Consider the following 13,418-nt stretch of genomic DNA (forward strand, 5'->3'; position numbering starts at 1 on the left):
CTGTATTAGGCATGTTTGAGTGTATATTCATATGGAGCCAAGCACGACAAATTCATTTTGGTGCCTCCATATAATGGATTCAATCCTGTTAGTAAATTTAAAAAGGCATTGAGATGATTACGTGTCTGAAGTCTATGGTAGTCACATTTTTGGCTTTTGCTTTCCAGTTTTTAATCAGGAGCTGGTAGGTATCTTAAAAGATTGCTTAGTCCAATTCTCTTGGTTACATATCTGATGAAACTTGGGATCCATCTTAGAATTTTGGAAAGCCTTTTCAAAACTTCAGACACCTATTGAGGTGAGATTTGGGTATATTGAGTTTCTGCAGCATGGTTTTTGTGCCTTAGCACATTTTGGAAGCAAGATATGTGGGAATCAAACTTGATTTTTGTTTTTTTTTAATTAAAGATTTTATTTGTTAGAGCACAAGCAGGGGGGAGGGGCAGAAGCAGACTCCCCACTGAGCAGGGAACCAGACACAGGGTTCAATGCCAGGACCCTGGGATCATGACGGGAGCCAAAGGCAGACACTTAACTGAGCCTCCCCGGTACCCAAACTTGATTTTTTTTTTAAAGATTTTATTTATTAGAGCATGAGCCTGGGGTGGCGGGGTGGGAGGGAGAGGGAGAAGCAGCCTCTCTGCTGAGCAGGGAACCTGACCTGGGCTGGATGCCAGGACCCTGAGATCATGACCTGAGCCAAAGGCAGACACTTAACCGACTGAGCCACCCAGGTGCCCAAACTTGATTTTTTTTTTTTTTTTTTTAAACAGAAATAAATGCTGTTTGGGATTGTGTCTCCCCAAAAGATAATGTTCAAGTTCTAAGCCCTGGTACTTGTGAATGTGACCTAACTTAGAAATGGGATCTTTGCAGATGTAATCATGTTAGGACAAAGTCCTACTGGATTTGTGTAGGCCATAATCTAATGCCTGTTGTCCTTATTAGAAGACAAGTTTGGAGGGTATGTGCTATGGTGAGTGCTGTGAAATGTGTAAGCCTGATGATTCACAGACCTGTACCCCTGGGGCACATAATACATTATATGTTAATAAAAATAATTTTAAAAAGAGAAGTTTGACTTCTGGGTATATCCTGGAAGGAAATGAAATCATCTTGAAGATATGCACTCTATGTTCACCGCAGCATTATTTGCAATAGCCAAGACATGAAAGGAACCCAAGTGTCAATGGATGAATGGATAAAATGTGGTATAAATACATAGAGACACAGAGTGATGTTTATTATTCAGCCATAAAAATGGAAACCCTGCCATTTGCAACAATGTAGATGGAACTTGAGGGCATTATACCAAAGTGAGATAAGGCAGAGTAGGACAAATTCTGTATGATTCCACTTATATGTGGAATCTTAAAAACAAAAAACAAACAAAAAACCCAACTCCTAGAAACAGCAGTAGATTGGTGGTTCATAGGGGTGGGAGACAATGGGTGAATGTGGTCAAAGGGTACAAATTTCCAGTTATGAGTAAGTTCTGGAAATGATAATGATCCCCAGAAGACAGCACAATGATTATAGTTAATAACGTATACCTGAAAGTTGCTTAGAAAGTAGGTCTTCAAAGTTCTTACCACACACACAAAAAGGTACCCATGTGAAGTGAAGGGAACCTTTTTATAATCATTTCCCAATATATACGTGTATCAAATCAGGTTGCACACCATGAACTTACACAAAGTTATATGTCAGTTATATCTCTGTAAAGATGGGGGGAGAAACACTTTTTTACAGAGGGAGATTTGGACGCAGAGAATGCCATAAGACTATGAAGGCATCGATTGGATTTTTTTGCAAACCAAGGAGCACCCAGGACAGCTAGCAACCATAACAGGCATGGAACAGTTCTGAGTCTCCAGAAGAAACCACTCTGGCTGATACCTTGATTATGGTTTTCTGGCCTGAACCATAAGAACAGATTTCTGTGGTTTTAACCCACCTAGTTTGTGGTAATTGTTCCAGTAGTGACAGAAAAGTGAAATAAATACTAATTTAGAAAATTAAAATCTAGAAGTAATGAGCCACATTGTAATTTTATAAAAAACACTTTAACATTGGTATACAAGTGAAAAGGGGTGTTGAAAGGCGTTGCCCACACTCCAGATACAAATCATGAAGGCACTGTTTGATGCAATGGAGAGCAAATGCTTTGGCTTCAGCTAGAGCCTTGAGGTTCTCTTTTGTTCATCTCTTAAAAGACCAAATCCTGGAAGTGGTCCTATTGTGCTTTCTTTTCTTTTTTTTTTTAAGATTTTATTTATTTGACAGATGGAGATCACAAGTAGGCAGAGAGGCAGGCAGAGAGAGAGGAGGAAGCAGGCTCCCCACCAAGCAGAGAGCCAGATGCAGGGCTCGATTCCAGGACCCTGGGATCATGACCTGAGCTGAAGGCAGAGGCTTAACCCACTGAGCCACCCAGGTGCCCCGCTATTGTGCTTTCTTAAGAAAAGGAGTTTGTAGTTTCTTTGACCACTTACACTATGGAGAGGTGCAGTAGACAATGACTTTAAAAAGGACAGCTTATCCTTGTGCTTCACAGAGGCTCCCAGCGGACTGCAGTTTTAACTACAAAGCTAAAAGCACATTTTTTGCCAAGAGACGCAATAAACCCCAGGCAGCCTCAGGAAACATAACCAGTAGTTCTCCCTTACCCCAGTTCTCAGATGAAGAATCTACAGGAGTTGATTCCTTGAATACCACCTGCTTTAGCCAGAAGCTTAACCAGAGGGAACATCCCTGAAATGACTTGAGGATGTCACTTCCAGTATGGCAAAAGAGACTGAATTGTGTGAACTGTTTTATCTCTTCCTACTTACACACCCAGTCTATTCGACTGGACACCAAGGGGCACTGATTGCTGAAAAACACAAATAACACACAAGGCTGTGCTGTGGCAACGGGAGTGGTCTGGTGTGAACTGTAACATTTCTGGGCACAGAGAAGGCGGCAGGGAAAGCAGTGGTTCCTCGGACAGAGAAACTTCATGGCAAGTTCCCCTTGTGCCGCAAGAGTGCTGGCTTCACAGAAATTCACAGAGGCATTCTGAGCTGACAGGGTCCTCTTTGACCCTCTGTCCCTTCTTTTCTAAACACGGGAGGCCAGTTCCTAAGCTGGAGTGGTGGAGGGTGCGCAGAGCTAACTGAGCGTCTGGAGTGTCTGGAGCTTCAGCGGGTAGTCGAAGGCTGGGTTTTTGTAGGCCACCAGGTGCGTGTCGTAGCGCTGCGGGTGTGCCGTCCGGCTGCGGCGGCACAGACACGCGGCCAGCAGCAGGGTGGTGACGAGCAGCAGGCCACAGGCCGCGCACAGCCCCGCGAAGACGAGCACGAAACTGGGCTTGGTGGTGAAGGTGGCACACGCCCGCGTCCAGCCCGAGGCCTGGACAGGCTGGCTCAGGCCCACGGCGTTGGCGGCCAGGACGCACACGCGGTACGTGGTGCCGGGCGAGAGCCCGTACAGGGGGTGCTGCCGGGCGGTGGCATAGATGTCCGCCACCACTGTCACCGACTGGTTTCCCGTCCAGCCCTCGGGAGAGTAGCGGATCTGGTAGCCGCGCACCACGGAGTTGGGGGCGCACCAGCGCACGAGCGCCGACGTGTCGGTGGTCTCGGTCACTGCCTGCAGTCTGGGGGGGTCCGGGAGGATGTCCTCCCCGCTGAGCCCGGGGCACCGGCACCGCGAGCGCCTTTGCAGCTCCACGCACGGGGTCTGCAGGTGCTTGCAGGGGTGGTAATCACAGGGGACATCCTGGGGAGGCACTCCCACCTCCCCCTTCTGCCCCTCCTCCTCCTCCTCACTGGAGTCGTCCAACAGCAAGACTGGAATCGCGCCCTCAGAAGGACTCGGGTGGGGCGCCTGCAGGGTGTCCTGTGCCCTGTAGTCGGGCTGGGGCGTCCGCACCGGGCTCCAGGGGGTGGGGAAGAGCCCAGGGTGTTTGCCGGCAGAGGGGGTGGAAGCAGCTGAGACTGAGACGTGAGGCGCATGGACCAGCATATCAGCCTGCTTTCCATGCTCTGCCCCAGCTGTGCTTGCAGCCTTGCGCAGAGCGCTGGAAGTGCTAGAATCTGCTGTGGAGATGGCCGTGGAGGAGGCGGTCCCCACCTTGATGCCACTGTGGGACCATGCGGTTTGTGTAGCGGAATCCACGGGGAAGGAGGGGGGCTTGGTGACACTCTGTCCAGCTTCCACAGGTCGAGTGGAGGGGGCTGTGCTCCATGGGGTGGTGAGACCCTGTGTAGACGGTTGGTGGGTGAAGGAGACAGCCTGGGGCGAACTGGAATTGAGGGTGGTGCTTTGGTCCAGATGGCACACAGTGGGCAGCTGGGACAGCGAAAGAGGGGCTGAGAAGGCGTCTCCGGATCCTGAAGCCGGTACACACACAGTGTCTGCTGCCCTAGAGGGGAGGCCAATCAGTTAGAAGTGTTTTGAGTCCTCAGTGCAGACAACCCTCTCATCAAACCCAAACAACATATCTGCTAGGTCCCACCGGCCACACACTCTCCATCCTTCAATTCCCTGACCCCTAGGGCAACCTGTGGAGTAGGCTTCCCTCATCATTTCCATTGGGCAGAGAGAGAAACAGAAGCTCAGCAAAAGGAACGAACTACCCAAGATAGCAAGTGGCAGAACCTAAACCCAGGGCAGGTTTGTGAACGGTGGTTCTGATTCTCCAAGTGTAGTCTGCCATTTTGTTGTCACCTATCTACTTCTGGGCTGAGTACTAGTAATAATACTCACACCAGCTAACATTTTCTGAGTTCTTTATATGCCAGTGACTACTGATAGCACTTTACTGTATCAACTAATTTAATCTTTATAGCCTTATGAGGTAGCCACTATTCTCCCAATTTTACGATGGGGAACAGAGGCACAGAGAAGTTCAGTAATGCAGCCAACATCAACAGTAGTGAGTGGTGTGCAGAGGCTACACTCTCAGCCTCTTCATTAATACTGTAATGAGACCCTTCTCTGCAAAGGGCCTGGGGTCCTTATCTTTGGAGATAACATGAGGGGGTGAGGGGTAGACTGATCCCCACTTCACAGCTGGGTTTGGGTGGGACATTAAAAAAAAAAAGCACAGGATGAAGGGAGGTGTCTCCTAAAGTGAGCTAGAGGGGCTGGTAGAGCTCGTTTGAGGGTACTCATGACCAGGGGTGTCCCCAGCCAGCCCCCATGGTCTCCTGGTAACCAGCCTGATCATGGCTCCCCACAGCAAAAACAGCTCTTCTAGCCAACAGTCAATGGGTGGTCCTTGAAGGACTTCCTTTCCCCTGTCCCACAAGAGCTCTGTAAGCCCATTGGCCTTGGACTGAATGATGCAGGGGACCAGGCTGCATCTTGGGGACTCACTAGTGAGGCCCAGTAGTTAAGAGCATCATTTTGGAGGCAGATAGATCCTGCCTCCTTCACCCAACAGCTGCAGGAACCCAAGCAAGCATTTTGTCTCTTTGGGCCCCAACCCACTGGTTGGTAATATGGAACACAGATAAGCCTGTCCTGGCAGAGACAATCTAGCTGTTCACTTAGCTCATTTTCCCCCCTTCTGGGCACAAAACTAGACTACATTACCCAGCCTCCCCTGTAGTAGGTGTGGCCTGCGACCGACATCTGGCCAATGAGATGCGAGTGGAGGTGAGAAGCCCCACCTCCTGTCCTGACCCATTAAAACCATCCTGTCTGTTCCTCCAGGCTCTCCCTGCCACTCTGCCAACCTGCTCAAGAAGGGCAAGCCATAAGCTGTGAGGAATTCGGCTCACCTCTTAGTCATCTGCTTTGTAAATGTGTTACCTGCTTAGGACAGTCCTCTTTGCATCGCTGAGGAGCCAGGACAATTCACAGCTGCAAATGAGGGGGTTGCCAAAGAGGCTGATGGACAGGACTTGGGAGGAATGCAGGCTCCAAGGAGGGAAAGAACTCAAGTTGCAGCTGAAACATTAAAAAATCAAGTCAGGCTTTAAAAACTCAAAACTATTGCCAGAGAGCCATGGTGGTGTCACTGCAAAACCACTCTGTTAGGGCTTAGAGGATACTACTTTGGACGAAACTCTTTAATGACCTTGGACTACATTTTTTTGGGGGGGGGGTCATCTGTAAAGCAGAGATACCAACCAACTCAGTCACTCTCACCCCTCCTATCAAATGGAGACAGTATTCCCCTGCCCATGTGTTATATCGCCAAGAGTCTATGACAATGAAACTGTTTATAAGTGTACATCTCTACCCGAAAGTAAGATATTGTTATTATAGATCAGTCAAAAGAAATGACAGAAGCTCTTAATGAGAACACTCTGGAATATGGGCTATTGCAGTTGAGCTGTCGCTGATGGTACTTAACACTAGTCCTTTGAAAGATGCCTCACTGGAGTGTATCAAGCTCTTGCTGAGTAGAAACTTCCCCAAAACTTAGTAGCTTAAAACAACAAATATCTGTTCTTTCTCCTGATTCTGTGGTTCTTGTGGTCCAAGCCAGCTCAGCTGGGGCTGGAAGATCTAGGATAGCCTCACATATATGGAGCCTCAACTAGGTTTGCTGGGGCCTCCCTCCATATACTCCTCATCATTCAGGACGCTAGCCCAGCCTAGTGCACAGGGTGGTGGTGGGGGGGAGGTGGACTCCCCACCAACCAGGAAGGGAAAAGCTCCAATCCTCAACTGCTTTCAAACCTCCACTTGGGTCACTTTTGCTAATGTCCCACTTGCCTAAGCAAGTCACATGGTCAAGTGCAGTTTCAAGAGGTGGAGGATAGACTCCAGTTCTTGATGGAAGGAGCTCCCAAGTCACATTGCAAAGGGGTGTGTCCACATGGAAACGTAAAGCACATATATGAATATATACATATATGCATGCTTGCTTTCAGCCGATTTCACAGAGCCAGAGTGGAAATCTTAGAATCAGAGATTACTTAGCACTTCAGCATCCCAAGGAAATATTTTTCATTTTGCCTGAAGGGGGAGAGGGGATAAAGATTGTCATCTTTTTGAGCAGGTAAGGTTGCCCAGGGCTTTACAGTCATTATCTCAGTGACATCATTGTGACAAATCAGTGAGAGAATGATATTCTGCTCATTCTACAGATAAGGAAAATGAATCCTTTCCTTATCCGGCGGCCCTTTCTGCCACCAGTGCAGCTTGCATGCGATGAAATCAATTCAAATCACCACCTACGTGGAGGTACGGGAGGGCTCATATCCTGGTGTGGGTCACATTGTAACTTATAGAGCCCTAGTGTGAAAGAAGATTCATTTGCTCTCCTAAATAACCTCTTTACGATTTTTTTTTAGATTTTATTTATTTATTTGACAGACAGAGATCACAAGTAGGCAGAGAGGCAGGCAGAGGCGAGTGGGGGAAGCAGGCTCCCCACTGAGCAGAGAGCCCGATGTGGGACTCGATCCCAGGACCCTGGGATCATGACCTAAGCCGAAGGCAGAGGCTTTAACCCACTGAGCCACCCAGGTGCCCCACCTTTTAAGATTTTATTTATTTATTTGGCACAGAGAGAGAGAACAAGCAGGGGGAGCAGCGGGCAGCGGGAGAAGCAGACTCCCCACTGAGCAGAGAGCCCAACATGGGGCTCAATCCCAGGATGCTGGGATCATGACCTGAGTTGAAGGCAGATGCTTAACCAACTGAGCCACTCAGGTGCCCCCTCTTTTCACTTCTTTGCTGAACTATTGCCCCTCCCTCTTGCATGTCAGAGGGGACTGTGGAAGGCTTTGGGCACACTGGGTGGGCAGAGCAGCCAGGAAGGTGGCCATCCCCTCACCGGTGGGAGGTGGCCATGCCAGGACACCCAATATGACTCGGTATTTAACACAGGCCCCCCAGGGAAGGCTGTGGGTGAGCTAAGGAGAGCAGAGAGTAGGCCAGGCTAGAAGTGGGGAGAGGGTCCAGCAGGGCAGATGGAGACACTTGAGAACACCAAGAAAGCAAGTGGCTGGCTCCCCCACCCCCGGCTGGAACACAGGTGTTACAGTGGGAGTGGAGGAGCCTAAGATGAGCCAGAAGGGATTAAACCTTCTCCTTCAGGCCACAGAAGGCACTGCAAGGTTTTCATTTGGTAGGAGACTCAATCAGATTATGATTTAGACAGACCTTTTGGCTGAATGTGGTGACTGGATGGTAAGTGTTCTTACCCTGGGGTCCGCGGAGGCGGGGTGTTGTGACCAGGGATGGGGTCAGGATTTGAGCCCGGCCAGCGTGGCTCCACATCTGATACCTTCCATATGAGTCTGAGGCTCAGAAGAGGAGTCGGAGCCCAAGAGGCTAATATCCCTCTCACCAACATCACTACCACCACCATCATCATCACGATTACCTTCACTGTCCCCAGTTCACCATCATTACCAACAACATCACCGTCACCACCATCACTGTCATGGCCATCATCCCCATCACCTTCTTCACCACCACCGTATCATCTTCACGAACGGTACAGCATGTACCATGTGTCAGGCACTGAGCTAAGTGCTCTGCATGTTCTGTTGCCTTTGTTCCCACGCCAAACCCCAAAGTGAATATTTGGGTTGTGGCTGGTGCTAGCAGAGAAAAGAGAGAAGTGGCTGTTTTGAAAGTGATGAGGGGCAAAGGTGCTTCAGGGGTCCAGATGTGGGCCCCCAGGAAAGGAGGTGGACTGGGCTCACCTTCACTTTTTTTTTAAGATTTTATTTTTTTATTTGACAGAGATCACAAATAGGCAGAGAGGCAGGCAGAGAGAGAGGAAGGGAAGCAGGTTCCCTGCTGAGCAGAGAGCCGGACACGGGGCTCGATCCCAGGACCCTGGGATCATGACCTGAGCCGAAGGCAGAGGCTCTAACCCACTGAGCCACCCAGGCACCCCTGGGCTCACTTTTGAAGGTATGCTGCCCTTCCTGCAGAAGTCAGGTCAGGAGGGTGAGTGCAGTGACACTTTGGACAACCAGGCCTGAAAGGACAGACCCTGGGTCCCAACTGCAAGTAGGACCTTTCTATCCTCTCACATTTCCTCCCTAGACCCATTCAAACCTCGGAAGGGCTGATCTGCATAAACCCCTGCAGGTGGGTGGGGGGGAAGCAGGTGGATCCAGTAACAGAGAAGACTCTGATGCCTCCTGCCCTCTTCCCACAGCAAATTTCTCAGCCTGGGCTTAAAGGAAATTTTACACGCATGAGAGTTTGGAGTTTTACTCTTACTCTGGACAAGACTGAGTTGCATGGTTATAGGCCAATGGACTATCTGGTACCCGACCGAGACATCACCCAAAGGAGGAGGAAGAACAGAAATCCAGGGAGGATGCAAAGGAGAAGAGGGAGAGGAATGAAGGTCTGGTTAGCGCTATAAATGGTTACATGTGTTCAATTTAGTGTAATGGGAAGAAATCAGTTACGGGATTCACATGTGTCTTAGAAAACACTTCTGGGGAGGCGCCCGGGTGGCTCAGTGGGTTAAGGTTCTGCCTTCGGCTCAGGTCATGATCTCAGGGTCCTGGGATTGAGCCCCGAATCAGGCTCTCTGCTCAGCAGGGAGCCTGCTTCCTTCTTTCTCTCTGCCTGTCTCTCTGCCTGCTTGTGATCTCTGTCTGTCAAATAAATAAAATGTTAAAAAAAAGAAAGAAAGAAAACACTTACTTCTGGAATAGAAGGAGCTGTAGGCGAGGAGTGTCTTGGAAGAGCTGTGTGTGGACAGAAGTAAGTGCAGACGAGTCTTGACAATCCAGCTGCTGCAGGTTGGGGGTCATCTTGAAAATGGCCCCCTCCAGGATCCGCAGCCTGGGCATCTTCCTCAAGTGGAGAGATGTGAGCTTTGGCAGGTCTCTGATCCACCCTGACTGAACTGAAATACAGAGGGGGAAACTGCCCACTACCCAGGAAGGCACAAACCCATGAGGCCAGCACAGCATTAAGGAAAGAAGGAGACGGCAGACAAGGGTGAGTCATAAAGGTCATTGTTGAGCATGGACAATTAACAGCTTTGGGAATCTCAGAAGCATAGACCATTTCAGTTCGAAGAGCCCTTAGAGACTCACGAGCTTGCCTGCCTGCCTGCCTTCCAGCCCTGGGGCAGCTAACGTCTATGGCCCAGGGCCACACAGCTGGGGAGGGATGGCGTGAGGACTTGAACCCAGGACAGTGTCTCCAAGGCCGCTGTTGCCCATCCTCTTGTTAAACTTCACAGGGAAATACCCCAGACTTCACTCTGATGGCTACCAGAAGTAGGGATGTTTTTGAGAGTGGTAAGGAAGGAGGAGGGGAGGAGCAAGGCTGGATGAGGCCCAGACACCTAATTTTGTGGCTCTCAGAACAAATGGAGAATGTGCCACTTTCCCTGTTTTCCATTCTCGCTCTTTTTTTCTGTCCGCGGTGGAATAGGTGATTATAAGCATATATAGTGCTGTCGTTGTTGTTGTTTTTAAATAAAGACACCCTTGTGAATCAGTCAAAACATGCCAAGTACGTGTGTCTTGTTTGAAGAGTCAACGTTCACAGAAACAACTTGAGGCAAACCAAGTAGAAAAATCAATGAATTCATGCTCAGGTTAACTGCGTGTTTCTTGCTAACTTCATTCATTACTCAGCCTCCAAGCGATCGATCCCACTTCCCCATTCTACAAGCATTTGTCAGCTCCGCTGGGTAGCAGTAGAACAGAGTGGCTAAGATTGGGCCCTGGGCCCTAATGCCCGGGCTCAGATTTGGAGTCACCACTTAAACCGCGGGCCGCTCATTCCCCTGTCCGTGCCTTGGTTCCCTCCTAAGGAAAGCGGAGGTCCCTACTAACAGTCCCCACCTCTCGGGCCTCCAGAAGTTAGCCACTCTGTGCCCTTCGAACCGGGCTGTTGGGCTCTGCAAACCGAGGTGGGGCTCTTTCTGAGCCGCCCGGTGAGCTCGGTGCCCCGGTCGCCGCCCCACCCCCTACCCCGGAGGAAGTTCACGGCCCCGCCCCGGGAGCGCCTGCCCACCCCGGCTCCGAACTCCCGGCGCCGCCCGGACTCACCGCGCTCCAGGAACGTGCCGCTGAGGTCCAGGACCTCGAGCGCGCCGCCCGCTCCCGCGAAGGCCCCGTCGGCGATGCCCGCCCCCGGGTCGCGGCCCAGCGCGGTGCCGGAGAGGTTGAGGAGGCGCAGCGCCGGGAGGCAGGCGAAGGCCCCGGGCTGCAGCGCCCGCAGAGGGTTCCCGGCGAGCGCTAGCGAGCGGAGGCCGGGCAGCGCGGGGCCGGCGCACGGCGGCAGCGTGGCCAGCCGGTTGTAGCTGAGGTCTAGCGTGTGCAGCACCGCCGGCCCGCCAGGGCCCCAGCGCAGCGCGGCGATGCGGTTGTGGCGCAGCGTCAGCGCCTGCAGCCGCGGCAGGGAGCCGAGCTCGGCCGCGCTCAGGGCGCGCAGCAGGTTGTGGCTGGCGTCTAGGCTGCGCAGAGCGGGCGGCAGGCAGTCGGGCAGGCGCTCCAGGCTGCGGTTCGCCAGGGTCAAGGTCGAGGCTCCCGCGGCGGGCAGCCCCTCGCAGGGCGAGACCGTGGCGTTGGCGGTCCCGCTCTCCCGGGAGTCCTGCCGAGTCAGCCGGAAAAGAGGGCCCTTCTCCTGGGGAGGCCCTGCCCAGCAGGGGCGCAGCGCCATGGGCAGCAGCAGCAGCAGAGGCAGCAGCGCCCACCACATGGTGCGTGGCTGCGGAGAGAACAGCGGGACAGTCCCTTCAATGCGCAGAAACTCCGAACGAAGGGGCAGACGTGGCGCTCTACCCTCCCGCTCTGAGAAGCACAAGGGCTGGCTGTTCCCTGAAGGACGGGGCAGGGACGAGGGGGAGTTCCTGTGGCACCTCGTGCCCTTCCCGCTCCTAGCGATGCTTCTCCCTCGAATTCACTTGTGGGTTAGCATCCACAAGTGACTTCTTGCAGAAGGCATCCTACATCTATCCCCTCGGGGCCGAACTTCCAGGTAACCTCCTCCCTTGTCCCCATTGCCTGAGCTTCTGGAGGGAAGAGACTGTGTCCTTATTGCCGTAAACTTTCCCCAGGTGCACAGATGCGGCTCCAGAAACGTCTATTAAAAATGAGCCGGTGAATGACCTCAGTCAGGAGAAGCTCTGCTGGGACAGGAACATGGGACTTACAGAAGATTTCGTCAATTCCAACAAAACTCAGTTGCCTCAGTTTTTCCCCTTAGAACGAACGGCCCAGCCACAGGTGAGTTGGATTTGCGTTTGACCTGGTTTGCAGGTCATGGTTTAAAATGAGTTCTGAGGGCAGAACTTTCTCTTCAGAGGGCTCTTTCTTGAGATGGTACTCAGAGTTGCCTTTTGGGAAGAAAAGAGCCCCCAGAAAGCTGGGAGGCTTGGGAACCTGGATTCAACGGTCGTTGCAACGAAAGCCAGAGCCCCTGAGCTCAGCCTTGCCCTGGAGGGGTGGGTGAAGCCTTCTGGGTGTGGAGTTCCTAGAGTCCTCAGAATTTCTCAGAGCAGTTGGGAGATCAGGTAGGGGTAGATCAAAAACCACTTCACATGGCCCCATCTCTGCAGGTGTGTATCCTCTACCACTGTCTCTGCCGACCTCCAGGTTTCTGAGCAACCACCCAGGGGAAGGGCTTCTCTCTTGCTAGTTGGGGGTCCAGGCAATGAGAAGGATCCTGGAAACTGGGACTAGGAGTCCATGCGTCTGGCAGTATGTCATACTCACCCTAAGCTGTCCTTTTGGAGTATGGCACCCCTTTGCAGTCCTCTATCTTATAGATTTCAGAGGTCCGTGACTTAGACAGCAGCTCTGCTCCAAATTCCAGAGGGAGGCCTGTTTCCCAGGTACCCCTGCTCCGGGCCCCACCCACTGAGAGGGCCTGAGATACTCCAGTCCCCGCAGCTCCTCCTTCCCCACCAAGACTGTGGTTCTTAGTCAACACTCTCAAGGCCTGTTTCCCTCCTCCCCTGCGCTGGGCCTGGGCCTGCCCCTTTCTAGGCCTGGCACTTCCTTCCCGCCCTCCCCCATCTTTACCTTTCCCTACACTGCCTTTCCAGAGCCTGACAAAGGGAGGGAGTCAGCTCTCCCTGGCCAAGGAGGGGTGCAGTGAGGGAGAGGAATCTGATCTTCCTGTCCCAACACAGCTCATGAAAACCCCTCAACTTAGAAACTCCAAGGGGAAACGCCACTGGGGCCGCCCCTCCCTCTCCAGGAGCTTTTACTATGGCTCAGTAAGCTTTGCTTTGCTGCGCACTACACTTCATCTGGTCGACCTCTTCATTCTTCAAAGCAGTGGGACCAAGAACCATGGGCTCTAAAGGCAGAGAAATCCTGCGACTAAACCAGATCAGGCGTTCTCAGGAATGGTTAGATTGGTTTCTCTGGGCCCCAGTTTGGTGACAGCGTGGGTGTGCGTTTCTCTGTTTATCTTGTGAGGAGACATAAAGATGACGGAAATGCAGAAAGAAGGTTGCTGCCCCATGCGTGACT

General features: G+C 51.8%; 1 protein-coding gene across 1 annotated transcript; it reads right to left on the reverse strand.

The window, feature by feature from the left end:
* Positions 1 to 2,271: 2,271 nt before the first annotated feature.
* On the reverse strand, positions 2,272 to 11,637 carry LRRN4 (leucine rich repeat neuronal 4; the record flags this gene model as incomplete). The annotated part of the gene is made up of 4 exons (XM_080813725.1): positions 2,272 to 4,408; positions 5,803 to 5,940; positions 9,622 to 9,826; positions 10,986 to 11,637. 4 exons carry the CDS (start codon positions 11,635 to 11,637, stop codon positions 3,154 to 3,156), a joined length of 2,250 nt encoding a protein of 749 aa, XP_080669851.1. The 3' UTR covers positions 2,272 to 3,153.
* Between the last annotated feature and the right edge of the window lie 1,781 nt (positions 11,638 to 13,418).

This window comes from Martes martes (genome assembly GCF_963455335.1).
Source record: "Martes martes genome assembly, chromosome: 9".
NCBI classification, from domain to species: Eukaryota; Metazoa; Chordata; class Mammalia; order Carnivora; family Mustelidae; genus Martes; species Martes martes.